At 38.2% G+C, this 24,426-nt stretch overlaps 1 protein-coding gene across 4 annotated transcripts in view; it reads right to left on the minus strand.

Moving 5' to 3' along the window:
- The window catches only part of KDM5A (lysine demethylase 5A), a 51,435-nt gene that overhangs the window by 22,366 nt on the left and 4,643 nt on the right, over positions 1 to 24,426 (minus strand). For all 4 annotated transcript variants that reach the window (XR_015706712.1, XM_087766932.1, XM_009473605.2 and 1 more), the window contains exons 4-17: positions 22,912 to 23,082; positions 22,280 to 22,414; positions 16,872 to 16,977; positions 16,234 to 16,322; positions 13,002 to 13,160; positions 10,500 to 10,619; positions 9,160 to 9,318; positions 7,358 to 7,539; positions 5,407 to 5,569; positions 4,438 to 4,557; positions 3,295 to 3,489; positions 3,007 to 3,188; positions 2,618 to 2,742; positions 2,238 to 2,388 (exon numbers count right to left, since the gene is read on the minus strand). Coding sequence is in view for 3 of the 4 variants with exons in the window: in XM_087766932.1 (XP_087623058.1) it covers positions 2,238 to 2,388; positions 2,618 to 2,742; positions 3,007 to 3,188; positions 3,295 to 3,489; positions 4,438 to 4,557; positions 5,407 to 5,569; positions 7,358 to 7,539; positions 9,160 to 9,318; positions 10,500 to 10,619; positions 13,002 to 13,160; positions 16,234 to 16,322; positions 16,872 to 16,977; positions 22,280 to 22,414; positions 22,912 to 23,082 (2,057 nt within the window). In the remaining variant the exon portion in view is untranslated. The remainder of the gene's footprint in view (positions 1 to 2,237; positions 2,389 to 2,617; positions 2,743 to 3,006; positions 3,189 to 3,294; positions 3,490 to 4,437; positions 4,558 to 5,406; positions 5,570 to 7,357; positions 7,540 to 9,159; positions 9,319 to 10,499; positions 10,620 to 13,001; positions 13,161 to 16,233; positions 16,323 to 16,871; positions 16,978 to 22,279; positions 22,415 to 22,911; positions 23,083 to 24,426) is intronic.

Consider the following 24,426-nt stretch of genomic DNA (forward strand, 5'->3'; position numbering starts at 1 on the left):
GACCTGCTGGGCCTCCAATACTCCTGCGCGAGAGTGAACGGGGTGCGGCGCTCCAAGAGACACCACGGCAGGAGGGCACACTCTCTGAAACACCGCACTGGCTTTCTGACCCTAGCCCAACCATGGACTGCCACAGCACGAGATGCTGCACAAAAAGAGACAACTATCCCTGCCTATGGAAACTCACAACTTTTAGCAGCGGGGAGAGAGATAGGATTGGAATATTGGACACATCTTCACAGCTACACGTTACCTATTTCTCAGGTTTATATATAATCAGATGCATAAGGGATAGATTTTCTTTTGCTACATTTGACCATGAGTTTATCGCTGCTTTAATCCCTGCCAAATTGTTCTGTTTGAGCACTCATTTTAATTTGGTTTTTTAATAACCTTATCCTTTGTGTAAATGTGATCCTTTGCAATGTATTAAACATCAACATAAATGTTAAAAGAAGAAGCTGAACATGACCTCTATATTTAAATTTCCTAATGCTGCTCATGGAATAGGTTTAAAAGTCTTTCTCAAACCTCAATTTTGTAACATACTGCTATTCAGCATACAACAGCCCTCAGATGTATATACAAGTCCTTTTTTTTCCCCCATGGAATTCCTTTCAGCTTTAGATCAGACACATCCTTGAAATCTGTCAAATCTTTCTACCCCTTGTGTTTCTTGGGACAGTGCTGGAAATCCACCAAATAATTAACTGAAGGCAAATCTGTTGAGAGAAGGCTGACACACTCCAACAGCAGGAGGAGGACGAAGCAGCAACAGACCAGAAACAGCTGGGAGCTACCAAAATAATTAAACTTCACTAGGAACAGGGCAATGCAAGCCCTGTAGCATTCCTTCCATCATCCAGACCAGAGTTCTAAGTGACCACACCCCTGTGGTAGTGGGATTCTACAATGATAAAAAACAAACTGGAGAGCCTTCTTTCCCCTTCAAATACAGCAAAAATGCTTCTCTATTTTATAACAGCTTTCCAATTACATCAGATATTATACTTGGATCTGTGGTGTAACTCTAACATTTCAGTGTTCAAGTTCAAGCAATTATGATATGCAGTACGTTCTGTGTAGCAAAGTTGGGTATTATAATTAACAAGATATTGACTTTTTACTCCCTCCCTTGAGAAGTCTTAAGTTATACAAAAAAACTACACATGCAGAAAAAACAACCAACTACAAAGCCAAATCTTAGAGGAAATGCAAGCTATAAAAGCTTACTATACAACCGCTAGCACAAGAATTACAGTCACCTGATCAAATTCTTTTCTATGGGACTTTTATTCAGTGCACAGAATGCATAGGAGAGAAGGAAGAACACGTTGCTGAAGGCTCATGACAGCAGAACAAGGGGACACATCCAGCAGATTGCTGAGGTAGGGCCAGTGGACAGAGTAATACTGAGGCAGCCACAGGCAAGGCAGGCAACACAAAGAACTAAGGGAGTCTAAACTGCCAGAAGTCACTGAGGCAAGCCACTACTTTGCAGCCACACATCGCTGACTCCCGTGGTCCTTCCCAAGAAGTAAAAGACTAGCTCAAACTCTGGACTGTTTTTGCTCTCTGCACTGCTCTGCTCCCCAAGACCCTTTTGTCCCAGTCAATGCTGGCAAGACACATCTCCTTTGCATCTTCCAGTAACTCCACCAGCATCACAACACATTCTGCAACTTGAGAACAGCTGGCAAAACTATAAATATTTTTGAGAAATGCTGTACCAGAAGATACAACTGCACTTGCCTCACCAACCATAATTGGTATTTCCTGCTTTTCAAGCATTTTCCTTTGCAATCCAATGTTTTAACAGATTTTCTTTCCATAGCTTTAAGCTATGTACTTAACCATGGTACCTAAAACACTAACATTCATGTCAAGACTTACTTTCATCACATTTTTTCCTCTAGTTGTCATTCCCAAAAACTCTCCCACACATTCAGAGAAATACCTGATCAGCGATCAAACACACAACCTCTCCAAAGGATTTCACATTTCAGTATATAAGTCAGCTGAAAACAGTCTGTTTAACACATTCCAACCCAGTGTGCTTTTTTGGCCCTTTGTGTCACTGTATCTGCCTCCCCTACCTCTCAATGAGTCACAGCACTAAGGGCAGGAAACACTGAAAGAAGTTAGTAGGCAGTGAGACCTCAGGGTTCATGCATTCCCAGGTTCAATCAAGTAACAAAACAAACAGATGGAAACTGTTGAAAAAATGCCTGTCCTACCTGTGTTTTTGCTTTTTGCTCAGAAGCAGCTGTGCTACTGAAGCACAGGTCTCTGCTTCTTTCACAGCATCTCTGAGTCTGCGGAAAAGATCATTCTCTGGGTATTTCCTGTCTTCAGCATCCTCCAACATTACTCTCAGCTCAATCACATCTGTAATAATAACAGTACAAAACCAAAAGATTTTAGACTGCTTCAAAGGCCTCCAATCAAGGCTCCAACAGGCTAGTTCAATTTGAAATGCACAATGATGAGTGGCATTACACTCTCAGATTAGCTCATTTCTTTTTTCCACTAAACAATACACAGTGTTTCTCTCATTAGAGCACAGAACAAATGTAGGAGTTTCAGGACATCCTACTATGAACGATAGAAGTCTGACCTTTCTTGTGGTTGAGATTGGCAGACAGAGCCTCTGTAACTCTACTGACCCAAGTGTCATAAGACTGTGCTCTAACTTTCACTCCATACAGCAAAGAAGGAAGGTCTTCTAGTGGGTACCGGTACCTGGAGATATGGAAGGAAAACACAGAAAGAGTATTAATGTCCATACAAAAGCCAGGATATTGTTTATATTGTGTTTTTCCAGCTACAAGGCCAGAAAGACAGAACATGTATAATACCTGCTGCCTTGGAACAAAGAAACAAGCAAAGAGGATAAAAATACTCCTTAAATAAAGAGAACTGTGGCCAAATGTTGTATTTGGTCACTGGTCTCCAGCAAACTATTGTATATGGAAGAAAAGTGGGTGAAAAAAAAATTCTGTGTACCTTAGACACTTCTTCTGCATGGGACATGGACATAAATCAGACGGATGGTATAAGCATACCAGACGCTCAGGATTACAGGAACACGTAAGAGCTGACAAGAAGCACGTGGTTCTGCAAGCTGTGCACTGACGCTCATCATCTGGAACCAGTTCAAATACCTCTTCTTCAGACATCAACACTCCCTAACAAAAAAAATTAGACACTTGCTAAAAACTCTAATCCAGGCCAGGGGAGGGGGAAGCAAAAGTTCTTTTGCAACCAAAGTGAGTGAGTTGTCTTGTTACTCACCATCTGTACAACAGACTCCCTTAACCGTGTCTCTTCCTCTATCATTAGAGTCATCTCCTTGCAGACCATGGCAGCCAGCCCAACATCCAAGCACTCTGGATCTGCAGCCATCTTGAAGATCAGCTCTTCATGGGAGAAAACACAATGACGTCCTAGCCTTCGGTAATGACTCACACACTGACGTCCAATGGGAAGCTACAAAAAACCCGACATCTATCATTCTGGGAAAAGACATTTCAAGATGATCTCTTAGCTCCCACTTTCCTTCCTTTGACAAAACCTGGGAAAAGACTAAGACAGTTGTATCTTATGGGACAGAGCCAATAATAACAACCTTAAATCATGTCACAGATGAGGACAAAGATGATATCCGTGGTGGGGGGCCATCTGCCATAACCTTATGTGCCTAAATTTCAGACACAAGTTTAAGCGTTGTCGTAAGCTCTTTTTACTTACAGTGGAAATAAACAGGCACAAAAAAAGTCATCTGGTCTATGCTAAGGTGAATGCACTGCCCTCTGGATATTACTGTGGTTGGACATAAAAATTTAACACAAGATGCCTAGAGTTAACCAAAATTGATATCACTCATTTTGTGCCTTTTAAAGAAAAAAAAATGTAAAATGCTAGATGAATTTGCTACACAGATTTCTGGTTACATTTTGCATAAGCAAAGGAAATTTCACGTCTGGTGTGAGTTTAGCAGTTTTCCACGGAGGATATACACAGATTACATCATGAGCACAGGAGAAAATAAGAACACTGACACACTGTCAATCCTGCAGACAATTTCTCTGATGAATGAATAAAACTCTCTGATTAAGGACTAAAATTCCTACTTGAAGGTAACAAAAAAGAAGTTAGAGGTAGATTAACTACAGATGAGATTGTAACTTCCAACTGTAAACCCTAGATAGTGAACATGCCAGAGTTTCAGTTTGAAGCTGCTTAAAATTATGTGCTCATCAAGATTATTTTGTGTAATAGAAACTCACATCAGTCTTTAACTGTTGTACCAGGAACTATAAAAGTAAAACATACTATGTAACATAAAAGACTACTCTTCAGATAACAAAGTTACTAACGCTCTCCTTGCAAAGATGACCTAGCAGAGACATAGCAAACATGTACAAAAGAACAGACCCAGTCAGCAGTGCAGAAGTTCACAGCTTCAGCAAAGTTATATCCCTGGTTAAATCCAGAGTGATAGGCACGAGGAAACGTCACAACAAACTCGCCAGCACACTGATTGGTCCTGTATACCTAATACAAGTGAGGATAAAGGGGGAAAAAAAAAAAAAAAAGAAAAAATATGAAACTTGCAACACAGTTTAAAGACACACAATTAAAGGAAGTCTGAGCACCACTTTCTTTATCTATAGAACACGACAGGCAATGTAGCTACCCCAAAAGTGGTAAGGTATGGTTCCGTCTTCTTAAAGTGAATCCTCAATTTATAGCCTTACCCAAAAAGCTGAATATATAAGCCAACAGCTGAAAATTCTCTTTATGAATCCCAAAAGGGATGTTTCTCTATCATCATTTAATCCATCGCACCACAAACTGCAAAAGCTTCTGGAAACAGTTTATGGTTTGCTTTGTTGGGGTATCTGCCAGGGAAGCAATTTATCCTAAGACAAAAGCAAATGATAATGACTGCTGCTTAAAGGTCTGCAGTCAATTATGTTTGGTCAAAAAAGCATTTTGTAATGCTGAGATTTCTACTGAACATAAGACAAGTATTTCACTGTCAAAAGATATTAAAAGCATTTCACAGACAAACTTTCTGCAATGGCAGGGTGTTTTTTGTTTTGTGGTTTTTTTTAATTAAAAATTAAATGTAACACACAATGTACACTTGTTCTATAAGATATTTTATGTAAGAAGCTTGGCACACTCACTTCTAATATAACTTAAATTTCATGGTGAGTCTAGAGAAGATTCTAGAAAATAGCTTTAAAAAACACCGCATAACTAATGAATTGAATACATAAGTGTCCACTATAAAAATTCTTCAGAGTTATGCCAAACCATTGTTAGACAAATCTTGCACAGAATGAAAAAAAGAGTGCATAGGAGTGCTTATGTAAAAAATGCTCATGTACTACTCACTGGTACACCATGTTCCATCAGCACATTGGGGTTCATAATGGTGACCAGCTGATGCAGGAGATCAGGCTGGGATTCAAATAGCTCAGGAGCCAATTCCTTCATCACGTCCTCTAGCTGCTCTGCTGCATGAGAGGGCACGCCATACCATGTCTTCGGCTCTCCCCTAACAAAAAACCACCACAGTAATAAACACATTACTTAAAGGAAAGTAACGGTGCCACTCAACTGCAAAGTATACCTCAAATCTAGCACCACTGTCCACACAAGCCAAATACTTTGCCTATAGACACAAAAAGGTCTTTAATCAACAACCATCTCCTTCAGGATGTATCATTCTAATCTGAAAAATCAATTACACTACAATACAATTCTCAACATACCTGACAGCAGATTTGCCATGACAAGCCTAATGTGGAAGATAATTGTCATTTACCATGCTCTAAAGGGACAAAATGGACAATTATTTTCCTTTAGGAAGAAGGAAGTAAGCTTAACAAACAAAACCTCGGCCATCACAGCTAATGTTTAAAAGAAGAGAGATCACCGTATTTCTCACTTAATTAGGCTTGGAGTAGTCCTATTCCCGAAACCAATGGAATAGTATATCAGCTAAGCAGAAGTGGAAAGAATAGAACACCAGACAGTACAACGAAATACAGGCAATACATAACCAATTACTGAAAACTAGCGGTCCACCGGACTCTTAAGAAAAAAAATGCCTAATGACATGAATTAGTTAATTATGAGGGAAGAAAGAGATTAACAAGACCAAAACTAAACAGAAAATTACTTGAGAACATATTATTCCAGCCCTTCCAGTCCTGTGTTAACCAAACTAAACTGCAATCACCTAGTATCTATTGTGCTGAGGTTTATTTTTTAATTTTATTTTATTAAGAAGTACAAGCAGTAGTCTGCTGAAATATCTGAAACCATTTACATAGCACTATTTAAATGTATTAATAATCTTGTCACCAGCCATCCCAAAAGTTAGATGAGGCACAGTGCAGCATTTTCTGCGGTTCCTACAGGCTTCAGTGACACCTGCTGGTAGGACACAGCTAGTAAAGCCCAGTAAATTACTACTCCTCTGCATATGGGCTGCTAGAACTCACTAGCTGACACAAAACCCTCACATACCGATCTTGTTAATAGCATGCTGAGGTCAATAACTGAACTCGAAACAAAATTAATCCCCCGCCTGAGCCTGTGGATCTGATCTTACTAGCAAACATGCTTCTCCAGAAACGTGCAATCACAGTCTAAAGGCTATCAACTCATCTTTACCAGATGTACAACATTCTATTCTGACGGGGTACTTCCCACAGCTTCCCCCTCCTGCCCCCCTGCTCCATCCACTGTGACTGAGCATGATGGACTGAGAACACTGCAATGCAAATAGTTAATCTGTCACGGTTCTTCTTTTCAAACACAAAAGCTGAATACCAGAACACTTCTAGGGTTGTTCTGAAAGTCAGAATTACTTTGAAATTTCTCTTCTCTTGAATAGGAGTATTTCTGTGTATACATAGATCTGCTGCTGAATTGTCAGCTCTGATGCCTGTGTAAGCCATGAGGCAGCAGCCTCCATTTCCAGCACAGGGGCATACCAACTTTAAATCATAAAGCAGTGAACCAGTGAACTGTAACTCAGTTCAAAACCAAAAGCTTTCTTAGAAAAGATGTGAGCCTGTAAAGCATGATTTCACAGCGACGCTGGATTTTTGGCAACACAAGAATATTTAATCAGCTAATGAAAAACACTGAAGTGCTTAAAACAGTATCTGTATTCATTTTTAATCAGCCTCAGCTAAGAATATGGATCGCTCATCACATTTAGCTTTTTCGTTAAAAATGTCATCAGTGTGCATAGGCGGTTTCAATTAGAACTACAAATTTACTAACGGCAAACAGGGCAGTGTAAGGTAGATGCACAAAGGAGAGCCCATACCAATGCAGGTAGTTGATGGAATAGCTCCAGTGATCTTCAATATGCCAGCAAAATGAGGAGAAGCACATCCCTACGTACAGCCAAGGTACCTTCATGCCAGAGATATCTGCATTGATGTGAGCAAGGACTGATTGTTCTAGAATTGGCATGTTATTCAAGTTCCAACCAGAAAGAGCATAATCCTGCCAAAAAAAAGAGAGAAAATTCTGAACAAATCAGGAGAACATAAGGACACCAACTCCAGAAAAGAGAAGTACAAAGGAAGAGATCAGCCTATCTGTTTCTGTAGTAGACAGTGGATAATACCATGCAACAATGAAGCATCAAAACTAGGAAATAATTCCTTAAATACCTTAGCAGTTAATCAGACTAAGATTTAAGGCCAGTCCTGGTATTTCAACATACATAGCCCATCTTCTTTGGATCAAGGCTTATATATTTAGGCTTTGAGTGTGTCCCCCCCTCCAAGTTTATAGGTTTCATGCTTTTCTAGTGCAACAAAATAGCAGCAACACTAGTAGAAGAACAGAAGATAGAAGTCTTCAATAAAACAGAGTAACTTAAGATTGTAAATGATGCAGTGAACCTTATGTTATTATTTCAGCTTTTTTAAGATGTGCTTTACTGCACTGCAATTTGTCTTGATCTTCTTTATATATTACTTTAGAAAGTTTTCTCAAGAGAAGAAATTCCTACACACTCATTTCTGAGAAGACAGCACAAGTTAAGCAATTCTACCTTTACTTTCAAATACACACAATTTGTACAAAAAAACGAGAATCCGAACAAACTGCCTTAAAAGCTCACTACTGTGCTTTAGTATTAGTCTACTTTCCACCTTAAAAAAAAACCTGTTAGCACAGATTCACAGTCATTTTAGGCATATCCCATAGTTGCTGAAAGGACTGGTCACTCCCTCAGCTCAGCCACACATTCCTGCTGTTTCCTTTGCTCTGACACTATAGAGACAATGCAGTGAGTCAGATGACTTAAGTGATCTGGCTAGAAAATATTTTTTTAAAATTACTACTTTAATACAAATAGATCAACAAGCAGTTCTGACTCACTAAGCACCTACACAACCACTGCATAGCCAAAGGTACAGGTAGGAAGGTGCAGGTATGGGTGGAAGACGATAGTGAGCAGGATTACCTCTTCCAGTGAGCAGTATAAATTGATTTGGGGCTATGCAATCATGAAAACACACCTTTACTCTCATTTCCTCTGAATTTAAACATATAAACAGCCAGAAAATTGACACACTACAGTAAGGTCTCAGTGAAAATAGGTAATATACTTACCAAATGTTCTTTATAAAATTTCTATAACAGGATGATGTATCTACATCTTTTCATTCTTACAGTATGCACAGTCAGAGAAACAAGCTACATCCAATTAATTTGTTTTACCTATTATGAACCTCCTAAGGAGGTTAGAATCATGTTTCTGTAGCTAGCTCTGTAACAAAAAGGTTCAGAACAAGAAAGAAAAAAAAAAATCTTATCGGTCTCCCCATACTCAGACATACTGTAACAACTTGCACATTTTTGCCTGCTAAGATTAAGTGATACAAAACAGGTGTGACTTAAATCATGAAAAGCAGCTTAGCTATCAGCAACCAGATCTGTAAAAGAACCTAGAATATCAGATTAATGCCCTGCTCAAAAGGAATGTTAAGTGCACGCAAAAGCCTTAAGCAATTTCTTCATGAAAAAATCCACTCTGATTTCTGACCTAAATTCTTAATGTGAAATCTTACGCAGGGCAAAGAATGGGTTCAGTTACCGTATCCTGTTCCTCACCTCCTCCTCTGGCATCAGCTTTCGTCGGCCATCCTTCACTGGGAAGCCACTTCCAAAGTCCTTGGATGAGATATCAGCCCCATATTCCACAATGACGTCTTCCTCTATGCTGCTCACCAATCGCCAGAATTCTTTTTCTACCAGCTCAGTGGGAACCATCTGAAAGCAGAAAAGGTGTTAGGGTATGTGCAGATAAGACCCAACATAAAAGTTACCATTCAAGCAGTAAATCATTACTAATCTTCCATGAATTTTCTAACACCAAGGCCACTCCCTCTCTGCCCTCCATCTCTTCAAAGTCATACAGTTTGGTCTGTATTCCTTAGTAGTGGCTGCAATGTAACAGAAATAGGATGCTACATCATAAGGGATGGAATGAACAAAAAAAGAAGATGCGGTTACCAGAAGTACAGCTAAAAAGAAGGGGAGAAGGAGACAGCCAGCAGAAGCCAAGCAGCAAACAGAATGAACAGCATGTAAAGTCCAAACCGTTTCAGAGGATAATGACCAGAACTTCTGAGTAACAGTAAGGAAATTCAGGTAGAGAGTTGTGTTCAAGAGTGTAGTCTTCATATAACTCATTACAACTCCTACTTATATGCATTTATTTATGAAGTTTATTTGTAAAATAAGCTTTGTTCCTTGCTTTGCTCTGTGTCCTGAAGTTGTACCATAAATTGGTGTCCTTAAAAAGGTAGAAATTTTAGCAAGAATGCCCATAAATTACCAAAGAACCCTGAGAGGAGGAGGAGTTTGGTGCTGCATGCAGTCTACAGGACAGTGGAATCACAAAGTGTGCCAAAGCAGAAATGCCAGTTTTAAAAATGCTGCTGAGATGCAGAACAAAAAACAAAACAAAACAAAAAACAACAAAACACCCAACAAACCACAAAACACGATTATCAGACAGACTCAGTCTGTTGACTTATCTACAAGAAAAGACTGTAACAGGGAGGAAAACAACAATTTATCCTCTGAACAAACTAAACCAAGACAAAAACCACAGGAAGGGCAGGAGAAAGAACCTTTTGCCCAAGAAGCACAAGATGCTTGGTTCAATTAATCAAAAAGGGCTGGGATTTAACTGGAGTATGGCCAATAAGGTATATCCCAATAAGGTATATCCTAACAAGCAATAAAGCTATCTATCCATCACAGGAAAACAGTGAAATGAACTTGAAATGAGACCAGATGCCAGAAAGCTAAATCATTTGTTTACACGTTTGAAGCTTATGGTGCCTCTTTAAACAAAGCTAAGATGCCTCAGAAAAAATCCAGGATCAGCTGAAACCTCTTGTCTTCTTTCCCTGCAAGGAATCACAACAAAAGTTGAAACTCACATGGACTGGCATGTTGAAATAATCAGACTTGAAGTTATCAGCCATTTCACCAAAGCTCTGGAGAGTATATTCCCTGACTGCTTGTTCAAATCCAAAGGCTTCACGGGGTTTGTTGCATTCCTAGGAAATGGAACATAAAAATATTGATTCCTGCAGCAGATTATGACACAGCTACATTTTTAGCAAAAAAACCTATTATCCATCTGACTCCTTACCAAACACAATAAGCTATCAGTTTTGAGTGCTTTTCTCAGCTGAGGAAGTCCTACCACAACGGAAACAGAACAGAATTCATTGTACAGAAGCTAATCTAACACGGTAAACCTCAAGCTACACACTTCTGCTTTCCTGTCCAAAACTAAGTTTCATCACCTACTACTGCCAGCCACAGAGTAAGACAGAGCACAAGAAGCTTAGACAGCCATAAGACATTTCTTAGGCACACTGGATTCAAGCACCTGCAGAATAACTGCACAGGAACAAACCCTGCAAGTGCTTCAGTCCTATCAAGTCAGCAAATCATCAACTGATTTGGTGCTGTGAAAGTATACAGAAGGAAAGAGGAAGAAGGAAATTAAAACAATGCAATGCAGCTAACAACAGACGTGGTCCATCTGACAGAAAACCTTCAAGTCTTCCACTGTTCTATCCCCATTCACCCCAAGAATGCAAAAAATACTAGTTCACACTTCAGCTACTCTCCCCACCCATTTCTACAGTGTCCTTTTCAGCCCCTTTGTATCTGACACAATGTTTATATATACAAGACATTTGAACACAACCATGACATAGAACTATCTGGTAGTCAGCTGTTCAGTCACAAGGAAACAGGACTGGAAAGGAATTCAAGAAATCAGTAGTTTCTTTTTCTTCAAGAGGAACTATCCTTAGACTATGCTCAACATTTATCAAAGTAGTTCTTAAATGGAGCCTGCAACAGAGAATCTACATCTGTAAACACTGTTGACCTGAATATAAGAGCCCTCACCCTGTTCTTCCTAGCTTCTGTTCCAGCACCCTGCTGTTAACATTACATTAAACATCTGTGCACAATTAACATTTAAAGTAAAAACTGAGGCAAAAAGCACTACTGAGCATCTCAAACATCTTTCTGCTGTTACTTGTTTACTCTCCATTACATAATATAGCTAGGTTTTTTCCCTTTTTCCTCTTACTTTCAATGCATTTCCAGAATTTTTCAAGTGCTTTCTGTATAATTTGCTAGTAACAACTTATTTAGCACCTTAACTTTCCTGATTTTGTCCCTACATGCGTATTTTTTCCTTGGCAACATCATATCCCTGTTTTTACTAGTAGTAGTAGCACTGAAATTTCTTCTGAGTTTCCACATTCTTTAACCACTGCAGTCACTATATTTACTACTATATTCTCTAAATTACCTCCACATTGGATTGCTGTAGTTTGTTAATACTCCTTTATTGCTTTCTCTTAAGGGAACAATAAACAAGCAGCTTAATCCACTCTCTGAGCGGCAGCCCAAAGGGTTAGTTGCATCTTTTCCCCTGCCTGTAAACTATAAATTTCCACCTCCCTCACAACAGGATTTGCCCGAGTTCATCTGACAATCTAATCTCTCTTGGTGAAGGGTTAGAAAGCAGCGAGCTGATCCACCTCACTATGTGGCTGCACAATTATTCATGCACCACCATAAAGAAAACAGCAGAAGCCCACAGCGGAAAGGGTTTGGGGAACGTGTGGGGAAATAGGCATATGTATGCATGACTGCCCCTTTTGGAAAAAACACAGTCTAAAAAGTTAAAGCCAGTCACAAAATTACAGATTTAGAAACAGTAAGCTTTTTTCCTCTGAATCCTACATCTACCTATTTCCCGAGCTTGCAAAATTTGTTTTCTTAAGACAAATACCAAGCCAATCAAAGGATGTTCACCGCCTTTAGGCTGTTGATCAGTCATCCCTTGGAACTTGGTAGCTTTTCTTTTTTGAACACTGAAATTCAACTACCTTCCACTTTTGGAGCCTCAACAGTTCCTTTTTCAGTCTAAAGCAAATCTACAATAGCTACAAATTTTTAAATTGGTTCTTTCACTCCCTGCTACAAGCTATTCTGAACAATGCCATGACTTCCCAATAATCAAAGCTCCCTGTACACACTTTGATTACTTCATAGTTTACAGAATGTCTCATCGTTATGCTGAAACACCTATCACAACCCTAGTTCTCACCTTAATTTCGCACTACCAGCTTATCAAATTGAGTTTCAGCTCTCGGCATACGAAGGTCAAAGTTTTAGCTGTCACACGGCTGTATAACAAACACAGGTTATGCTCAAGCTCTAGAAGGAAGATTTCTCTCTCCTTAAGGCTCATCAACCAAGAACAGCTGGAGATTCACAGCTCATCCTGACAATATTCCAAAATTATGGCTTTTACCCAGATGGAACGGCATTGAGCTCAACTGCTCTTCTCATCTTTCCAGGAATACAAGTAGACATAAAAAGCTTGAGTAGTTCTTGAACTGTACCTCAGCAACGCATTTCGGACACCTCCAGTCACCTTTGGGTACATCAGGTAAAGGAGGAATCAAGCAAAAAGTGTGATAGCTGTCATCACATCCATCACACAGTAGAAGTTTGTCCTCATTATTTCCTCTGCCACAGAATAAACAAACATACAGATCAACCTGTGGAGAAAAAAAAGGAAAAAAAAAAGAAGTTACAAAAAGTTTCCCCATCCAGAACCTGCCTTCCTTAAACTAAGGAACAAAGGATGTCATCCTAAAAGTCTGATAATATGAACATCAACACAGTCTCCTCTGGTTTTTGAGAAGCATTGATAATGAACAATTACGCTTCAATTTCCCAAAGCAGTAATACGTGGGAGGCAAGGGGACTTTGGATGCTGCAAAATAACTATCCAGTTCAGCTGGACAAATGTTTTCTATATAACTCAAAGAAGCATCTCATTTATGTTATTCTAAGACAAAAGAGTAGGTTACAGTTTTTAGAACTTCATGTTCTCCCTTTCTTTGGACGTCTCTCATGTAAAACAATTCAAACAAAATCCCTATGAAGAGCACATGGCTGACGAATATCTCCAAAAACTATTCCAGAAACATACATGCCATCATTTACAACAGTACAGTGATTATCTCTGCAATGGAAAAGAAAAAGTAACAAAACCCACAAACCTACAGATTTCAATCTAAACATCCAAGCAGAAGGGAAGGAAACTGCATGTAAAGGTACCAACTTCTTTTTTTCTCCAAAATAAAGGATAAAAATTCCAAATGATAAGAGAGAAGTATTAATTCCAGTAAAATAGCAAACAATTTTCGCAGGTGTCTGTCCAAGATAATGTCTCAACAAGAACAACACTGACTGGAAGATATTCTCAGGGAACAAAGAGAAAACCATATCAACAGGTTTCAAATTTTCTTTGCTGTTGCTTCCTGTATTGTCCAAACCACTTTTAATTTAATATAAGCATTTAATATAGTACTGAAGATCTGTAACATAATCTAAATGAAGAAACTGTGTATTACTTTATCACAGCTAAAAAATTATCTGATGTATAAATTTTTTAATAACAACATGAACTTCATGAATAACACTTGCTCCAAATTCTGCTACTACTCCCGTCAGTCACTGGGCACTCCAGGCTATGCATACTTCTTCCATGCAGTTCAAAATAACACCAGAAGTGGTGGGGTTGGTTTTTGGGAGTTTGTTATTTTCATCAAGATGTCACAAGAACATGTGCTTTTCAGCTGATTAGGTTCACACAGCTGTGTTAAATAGTTGATGTCAACCCCATCTCAGTTACACCAGCCTAGTTAAGTAGCTAGGTGTAGCTTCCTAGCTATGCAATAATACACTTAAGAAGATTGCTCAGGTTTCTTAAGAAACAATTTTAAAAAACAATGCAGCTCTATTAAGAGACATATCATTTTCCCCTTTTTAAAAAAATCCACGCGCTCACCCTCATGGACTATCACGTCTGTCTAAAACATCAAACTAATTGCTTTTGTTGCAAGTATCTAAAAGGGAGGGAGGGTACCTTAGCAGACATTTCCAGTCTTAGTTTTCTCTTCCCAAAACTAAAAATGAATTAAAATGCTAATCGTAAGAGGAGGCTATTCTATGATATTCACTAGTTACCTATCACTGATATCTTCTTCTCTCCAAATTCATATTAACATATGCAATCTTTTTACGTCAGCCCAAGTGATGATTTGTCAAATACAAAGACTGCATTGAAATATGTATTCACAACAAGCAGATCTGTGATTACACAATAACCACAAATAAGCCTCCTAGCCATGTAACAAAATACAGTAAGACTATGATGACATATAACTATATTTATCGGGGGGGGGGGGGGGGGGGGGGGGATAAAAAGAAGGTGGTGTATTTTATTTCACTGTCAGGATTTCACATAGATAAAATAAATTTCACAGTTAGCATTTCACAAAAAGATAAATGAGGGAGAAGTATAAACAAAACTGCACCACAGTATTTTTCAGACAAAAGTTATGTAAGGCTAATGTATCACCTGTGCACTTCAAAGACTGCTTTCCTTAAAGATCTCTCATCCAAGTATAAAAAAAAAAGTGTGGAACCAAATGGTACTAAGTCACAGACTTTCACAAGATTACAGTTCCAGCAATACAGTTCCAAAATAGCAGTTCCGTTGCTACAGAATTTTCATTTTCTCTTATAAATAGGAGTAAATGGAAAGAGTAAACAAATCGAGTTTTCTATAAAGAAACAGAGACTAGACAAAACATTTTTAAATAAAAGCATACTTTAAAAATGGTCACAACACTTACACAGCCTAGGAACACCATATACTCTGAAGTAGTAGCACAATTAAAAAAATTCAAGTCACACAAATTCTAACTTAGCTGCAATGGCACAGTGATGTGTTTTTTAAATATCCAACTTCTCCCACATTTTTTCCCCAGGAGGCATTTCCATATATAAAAATATGATTACTAGAGACCTTCGGTTGCCTTGGCCTTCTATGGTTGAAATTTAAAATAAGCTTTTGTAAGTGTTCTCAGACTAAGAAAAAAAGAACAGCTGAATTATTGGTGAAGAGCCTAATTCTTAAGACATTAAAAGCATGCACCTTCATTCATGGTTGCATACACGTGCTAAATTATGACATTTTAAAAGTAAAAAGTCATGTGCTATGCAAGCCATTAAGAACAACTATACACTGCCCTTCCATGGCGAAACATCAGAGCGCTAAACATTTCATTTTTCCCCTTCAGGGTTTCTCTTGTGTGGACTTGTATAATACCTAGTTTAAACTCAAAACAGAAAAGACATGAAAGCTGGAATCGCTAAAAAACAAACTCCTGAAGTACTGGAGCACCTCAAAATACCTTGTAAGGAAGAGAAGTAGTATTATAACTGTTCTACCAGGGGGAGCTCAAATAGAAAGTGAGCTACTGAAGGCATGCAAGACGCATGTGGCAAAGCAAGCCCTCAAACCCATGATCAGCAAGTACCTTCATGTTGCAACATTCTTCCTGGCTGAAATATTAAAACAGAAACCTACAGCATAGATTAATTTTCAAAATACTGTTCATTCTTCCCATAACAGTACCATCTGCTGCAGTGTCCACCCATTCATCTATTGGGGGGGGGGTGGGGGTGTGTAGTGTTTTAGAAAAAAAAAAAAAATCAATCTTAGTAAATCAATTAATTTCTTATTATCAGAAATCACAGCAAAGGAATGAAACTTACGAAGTTGACAGAAAGAGTTCCTTTGCGTTGCCTCATCTGCATTCCAAATGCTTCTGATCTGGTTCCCTTCCGTCTTCGTGTCACCTCGTCTTGAAATAAAATAAAGTTAAATGTTATTAATATCACATCAAGACAGACTTAACTTGCAAAAACAACACAGATATCCAGCCTGGCACCTTGCCTTTCATATCAGAAACTGGCAGTCCAAAGAAAGCAAAAATGCCTTGTTATACCTGGCCAATCTGAAATAAACAGGGATTAGGAAAACATATTTTGCTTATCCTCACAGGTGATCCCAATTGCCTCACAAAACAGAGTGAATTACAGTCATAATTTGTGTGCTTAGCTGGTAGGATCAGTTTCAGTATTGTCAAATCCTGTTTTCCCTTCCAGTCACTCAGTTCATGCAACAGCTGCTTAATTGTTACTGTTACTATATAATACATGAAGAGCTGAAACTATGCCAAGTTACACGAAGCACCCTGTAAATCTTTCTCATGAATGAAACCCTAGAATACTTAAGCTTTCTTCTTCCAGTTATAATGATTTGCTTACTTCTTAATGTTACCTCTAGAGACATTCAGAAAGATTTAACAGCTTCGTTACTATATAAAATGATGAGCCCAAGATTTAATTACCCTCTTTATCCTTTGCTCCCAATGCCAGTCCCATCATCTTGGGTCCAGCTCCAAAGATCTGCAGCTTCTTTAGTTCAGTATTCCTACTCATTTCTCCTGCCTCCGCCTAAAAATAAAAACAAGACCACATCAGCACAAACCATCAATATTTCCCCTCCAGGTCTCTTCATAATTTGTTTATATTCCACTCTCCCACAACATCTGCTCATCAAAGGAAACAGAGGCATGAAAAGACATGCTTTTCTGTTCCTAAAGCCAATGAACAAATGCAAATGGAATAAAAGACAGCATTTTTGTCCCAACTTTCCAAATTATTTCCCATTTAGTATTACAGATATACTACAGAAACTCACCTATACAGCAAATAAGACGACTAGGTTTGACATTTAGCAAAAAATAAATAAGAATGCCACAGCAGTATTTTCCAAAATCACCATGATTCAGCCAAGTGCTTGGATGTTAAAACATACACTGTCCCAACAAAATTTTTTTATCTGCTTCCTCGAGTAGACACATACACTTGACACTAATGAGTTCCAACCTACTTCCTTAAGCTTGACTGCTCACGGGTTTATTTGTGATGAAATGTTAGGAGTACAACTCTGAGATCACAGCTACTCATGCTGCCCTTGCAACCTCAAAATCAGAGATGAAAAGACCCATTAGGTGACAACTCCACGCCCCTGCCCGCGTTGTTTCCTGAAGCATTCCGGTCAACCCAACTCCTTCCCGTTTCCCATTACTGACCTACCTCACTTTCCCACAGCACTGCCACTCACAACAAAAAGAACCTCCATACTCCGTTTTTATCTGCAACGCAATCACCCTGGTATTTTTACGTTGCCTCCTTATACTTTGAAAACGTTTTCTAAGCCGATCTAGAAGGCCACCAAATTCTCATCATTTGCAATCTTCCTCCTCAAATTCACTCATCTCAAAAGATCTCGGCAAATCTAATTCCAACAAGGTTATCTTCAAGTAACTTACTGATAATACTTCACCTGTTATTTTCCACACAGTTATGGCCCGATACATCATGCATGAAATAAGCTCCCTTGGGGTGACGTGTTCAGTTTTTAATCAATAGAAAAAAAAAAAAAACCACAAGTTCAAATGCACTTGCAATAAAGCTAAAAGAAAGAAGATAATTTCCATTTGTTCGCTCTAAATCAGTTGTTTTTCTTGCTTCTGGAACACATTAAAAGAGATATCATTTCCTAGGCATCATTACTCTAAGGAATTTTTAGCGATATTTAGAGTCCCTGTTCCCACTGAACCGTGTATGCAGTATGCTAATCGGCATCTTTCCAAACTGATTCTTGCCGATATCCTAGTTTTGCACATTTATGAATTCTATGTTGCTATTAAATTATTTTCACTTTAGGTATATGTTACCAACTCTGTAATCCCACTCTGAAATTGCACGCTAACTGGCAAATTTTTCTCAGAAATTCCTCACTTTTTGGCTAACAAGCCATAAGGAAACACTGACTTTTTTGCTGTACAGGAAAGCCTACCACCTGGCGACTTCATAGTCTCTCAGGTCCCATTTGAAATTCATTAACAGTTCATTCATTCTCTCAACTAATAGAACTTGACAGAATCAACCCACATTACATTTCTTAGCACAGTACAATTTTCCATCATTTCAGCAATATTTATGAATGATCTCCACAATTTCTCTCTCCTGCTATTGTGACCTAAGATAATTTTCTCAATGATACCGGAAAAATAGTTTTACTATCGTATTTAGTAAAAGTAAATCATTAACGTGCAGCAAGCTCTCTTCAGTTTTATAGCTTTGTTTAAAAATGCATTACCTAAATGTATTTTCCTAACTCCATCACCCAGATTTACCTGGCTTCCACTAAAATCTAAGTGGATGCAATCCATTCATGCTCAGGTGGAAAAAGCTATACAGTTTTTAAAAAGAACAGGTTGCATATTGAAATGGAAATGTTTTTTAAAAATCAGATTCCAGTATATCCTTATGAACACTGCCAGAATATTCATAGTTTAAGGTGTGAATGCCAGAAGCATTCAGAAGCCTCAATGAGTAGTCTTTCTGCGGTATCTTTTAAGACTGTATAAAACCACAAACTCAAAACTGGGAATGCATGGAAGCAGAAATCTTGCATTTCTTGCCATTTTCTCATTGCTAACACCACAAAACTCCATGACACTTTTGCATTATGTTTTTTCTATATAAGCAAAATGAACTCAATTAAACTGCGATTCTATACTCAGCTCCTCTTTTTCCTGAAGGATGCAGACATATTTTTCTTTTACCTTCTCAACTGAAAGTACAACCCAAAGGCTTTTCTTATATATGGGCGAATCCTAATAACATGATCCAGTTACACTGGATTCACACACTAACTTTTTCTGTTGTCCTACCCTCATCAACTTTGAAACATTCGCATCCCCACCCTTCCATCCCCAACGCGCAAGACCAGAATAGTTACAACCAAGAATCAAAGTATTTATTATGTGTTTGGGGCATTTGTCAGCATCTCCCAGAGTTCTTTTGTTTCACACAATTACTCCCATGGAAGGAAGTCTTTCAAATTAAAAAAAATGGAAGCTTATTTCATTAATTCTGTTATTCTGCAATCAACCAGATTTGTAAAAGAAACCTGAAAGCAGATATACTACTTAGAATTTATTTTAATTTTTCATAAAATTCTCTGGACCTTAAGTTAATGTCCTTTGAAAAGATAGCACTTCATTATCTTTTTGTTCCAGTATTGCATTTCTCTACCAGAAATCATCATGATGTAACCTCGTTAGACAAATCCCTTGCCAGTTAAAATACACCCTAACAGATCATCTATGAAGATATACTACTCTCTTCTAAGAAAGAAGTATTCTCCTAAATTTAACCTTTCCTTAAGGTTATTATCTTCCTAATCTGAATTCTTTCTACTTTTTGTTGTCCTTTTCTTTACAAGCCTTCAGTAATTCAGTTGCCCTTCTTCAGTTTTTATTTGTGATAGCTTTCTTCAGAGAAAAGGGAAAGAGAATGAAGCACTAAGTTTATTTTTTAGCAGAATCTCTCATCACCAAATTATCTTCTTCCTATTCAGAGACAATGTATTCAACTGTCATTTGATTGTAGTATCCAAAGATTCCCAACCCATCCTTCAAAAAGGAGAATTCTCATTCCCTATTTTCTTTCATTTTTCACTTTCTCTAAAAATTCAAAAATTTGCTTTTTGAAAGTCTGCCACCCCCTTCTACTGCTTGGGATCTTTGTTTATTTCTGTAATTTCTGATTACTATCTTTATGCTTTCTTATTCATCACCTATTCTCAGGTAAGTTATCTGCAAGAAGAAGACGCAGAGCATTTTTGGAAAGTACTTTTAGCACTTGGAAAAAATCTACTGAGATGCAGAGGTCAGTGTAGTTATCCATGCTCACTACCCAGGCACTGGACTACTTGGCACACTAAGCACAAACCATTCAGATGTTTCAGCTAGAGCAGAATGACATTTATTTAACAGGTTTTTACATTACTTGCATATTACCTGTTCCCTGAAGACTACACAGACAATCTCTGTTGTCTGTGTAAATTCCAGGCATGCACTTCAAACAATAGACAGAGTCCTGTCTACAATAAGGAGGTGCACTGAAATCTGGAACAATTTCTCAACATTTCCCAGATATTTACACTTCTACCATTTGGTGCTACTGAAGACAAATCTGTTTCTAAATACAGTTCCAGAGTTGACTTAAAGTTATACGTAGCTTCCAACACAGCCAAAAAATACTTCTCCTAGCTATGCAAGCACGTTGAGTTTTTCCTGTATTAAAGAACTCATTTCAGCCACTTTAACAACTGTAGTGCTTAAAAGATACCATGGCCACAGGGCTAATAAAAAGTATTTAAAAAAATACAATATATACATATTTACTTTTCATAGACGATCCAAGTAAAATAATATGATTTCCGAAATGCAGGCTCTTTAAATGAAATGAAGCAGCTATACTGTGCCAGGATAACCATAGAATCATTTTTTCCAACAAGGAGAAATGAGAAGTACCATTATTCCACTGAAATTAGCAGGAGAAAAGATCCCACAGGATCTTAATAACATAGCAACACTTTGATACCATGTATGAGAAAAAGGTCATACCGGTATTATCTTACAAGATTCATTCAAATCCAAAGCAGAATTCCACATAACAAATGACTGCTACAGTTCCTGCAGCGTTCTCAGTTTTTCTGGATAGCTCGCTAACAACACGTGATTCGAGAGATCTAGTAAGATCACAGCCTGCGACTGCTTGTGTGATGCATTGTTATATGGCTATGATAAATAACACTGTCAGCTTCAGTAAGTTGAGAAAATATGCTAGAAGAAAGAGAGTTTAGTCTAAATCAATCATGACATCAGAGAGAAAGATGAGATTTTATAAAGGATACTAAAATACCTCAGTGACAAGAAAGATGCATTTGAAAAAAAAGCAGTTTAAGAGCATTTGAAAAAAACTTTGTGGTGCTTAAAATAAGTCTAGAATGGCATCAAGCAAGCAGTAAGTTTGTTGCATATAAAACCAGCTTTCACCCATGTTCTGCTGACTGGCCAGCAGGGAGCCACTAGACCTGCTGTGAAGAGCCTTAGGATGACGCCTGCAATAGAAATCTTTGTCAAAAGGTTAAGGCCTGCTTTAAATAGCCCAATAGAAGCAATGGAGCCATGAGAACAAGCCTCCAAGATTATTTCTAATGGTATAGCATTTTAATCGTGGTGATTCAGTTTTAATTGAGATTTACTGGGGAGTACTCCCAAGATTTAATATCACCTAGTAGAATGTCAGATGTTCCTATACCACCAGAAGAAAACAAACTGCTTTTCAGTAGAAAAACTGTGGAAATCCTATACAGTTCCAGCCATCACTGAGCATCCACCCTCATATCTGTTTCATTTCTTCACAAAAACAGTCTGTCCAGCTTGAGATAATTAGCCCCAAGTGCAATTTCCACAATTAATAAAGACTTACCGACACATATTTGCATTTGTATAACTAAATGGCATATTTTAAAAAGTTTTAAAAAAACTTTTCGAACTTTGCGCAAGCAGAAACTTCAAGATCATTTCACAAATGGGTTTTTATCTGCTTAGTTTTCACAGGTATATTCACTACCAAGGTACATAGGCCACTTGTCAATAAACAAAAAGCAGCTTTTGGAAGATTTTAGATAAACCGAGCATCTACCATAAGCAAACCAGGCCTCAGAGAGACATCCGCCTCTGGATTCATTTTATTTAAATGAAGACTGCTTCCTGGCAGTGCTTTTCAGCAGGCTCCTGCAGCCAGACAAAGGCTGTTGCGCTGCCAATGCTGCCGTGCTGATGGAAGGAATCAGTGTTCTCTGTCTGTAAGAGTGAATTAACAGGGGTACCTGAGATTTGACACGCCTGGTTCTCTTCAGCGCAGCGTTCATTCTTGAAGCCTGCTTTGGGGAAGCCTGGGCATCTGAGCTGAGGTCCTCAGCCTCCACTTTTTCCTTAAGGTCCAAGTTTGGCTTTTGGATGCCCTAGAGGATCAGAGCGCAGGACACAAGGTTGATTGATCAGGCAGTGCTGATCATTCCATGGTCTGTGAATCATTCTGTTCACTAAGAAACAGGATGAGTGAAATCACACAGCATTACACATGCCATTTGGACAAGAGGCCAATTAATCCACGCACCCTTCAAATAAGGAAAGTGAATCTCAACTGCCAGCTTATCAAGAGAGAGAGAAAGACTTCTTTCCAATTAATCATATCATCTTTTGCTCTGTTTTCCTTCCCAACAGGGTTGGCCTCAGTCCTATAAAGAAATGGCTATCAGAAAATAAGTACACAAGGTCACATTACACCTTCTAGCACTATTCTGTCACAGGTGAGTATGAGGGCAGTTCTAGGTTTGTTTACACAGCTAAAGCTTCTAAAAGCACAGACCCTATGTCCTAGTTTTGTATGCAATAACAAGCAGCATTCTACGTGCAGTTTGGGTCCCACTCTTCATATCGTGAAAGAGAAGCGTCTCACCATAAGGCTGACCCCAGACTGGAAGAGCTCATAGGGGTATAAGATCCGTTCATAATGAGACTTGAGTAACGACCCTGTGCCTTTTCCTGGCAGGTAGCCAAGCCGACTTGCCACTTTAGACCATTTCTTCTCCTTAGTGACTACTTCAAAGCCTCCTTTGCTGGCAACAATCTGAAAGGCATCAATAAAAATGTTAAATGTTTAGAGCTGCCCTCACCACCTTGCATAAACCAAGAATCAATTAAACCAACCAAATGTTAAAAGGTTCTATTAAAAAGTGACAGAATCTTGAATTTAGTTTTTGTTTCCTGAAGGACTAGTACTTTAATAACTAAGCACTTACTTATCCTCATTACTGAATACATGTAACATGACAATTTTCCTAGTAAATGTAAATTGCATACTGTTCTAGACAGGAGGAGTCCAACAGTTAAGATTTATGACATGTTGGAAAGAATACAAACCCCACCATCAGAACAAACTGAAAAGTTAACTCTCGCCAGACTTGTACTCTGATGCAGAACACAAGTCTGGCCAGAAGTGAAGCCCATTCAAACAGACCCCAGGCAGAAGGGAGCACTGGAGCTCACAACTTCAGAGTTATAGAAACTCTCACAAAACCCTGAATGGAAGAGAGACTACTGTAAAAAGAGGAGAAACTGAATTTACCTTCCAATTAACTCAGTCCCGTTTTTACACCTGACTTCAATTGGTTTGAGTCTAGTAATTCACATGCAGAACTATCACTACTTAACATGTAACTAGTATGTACACAGAATGAAAAACGACAGACCATTTGCCTCCAAGCAATGATCATAACGGCGTATTAGTTGCTTCCTCAGAAACACTGGCCACATTTCCACTGCTTCCATTCCCTGTACAATTTCACTGCCAAGTAGCTTAAAACCCAAATGGATTGTAATTTCATTTATATTATTGTAAGACTAATAGCATTTCTACAACAGTGTAGTTTCGCATTACATTTCTTTACACGAGGACCAAATTTCATGCTTAATGTTTCACAGACTTAGAAACCTCAATGCAAAAACATTTTGTTACTGGAGTGAAATTTATGGTTTATTTTTGACGCTGAGGTAAATTCAAAAGTCTAATTGTGACAGTGACAAATAAATTAGTTAACTCTGGTTCCTCCTATAATCAGATAGCTACATTTAGATAAAACAATAATATTATTGATCATTGTTTTTCCTCATATTTACAGCAAAGTACTAGAAAAGCCATTTTAAATGAAACTATTCCTAAATTTCAATTTATCTTCAAAGTGTCCATGAAAAATTGATTTCTAAAATTATGTACACATGAACAATGTATAGATAGTGGCTAGAGAAACCACTAAGTAACTAAATAAGCTTAGACCTGTGTATCTGCAGTCAAGTAAAATGTTCCAGATCATAACAGTGACCCAGATATTTCCCAGTACCACTATGATATTCTGAATATCCCAACAAACCACCATAGACATGGAAAAAAAAAAAAACAAAACCAAACAAATAC

The sequence above is a fragment of the Nipponia nippon genome, unplaced genomic scaffold (assembly GCF_047370975.1).
Source record: "Nipponia nippon isolate SJK-2023a ecotype South Korea unplaced genomic scaffold, ASM4737097v1 scaffold_3, whole genome shotgun sequence".
Classification (NCBI taxonomy): Eukaryota; Metazoa; Chordata; class Aves; order Pelecaniformes; family Threskiornithidae; genus Nipponia; species Nipponia nippon.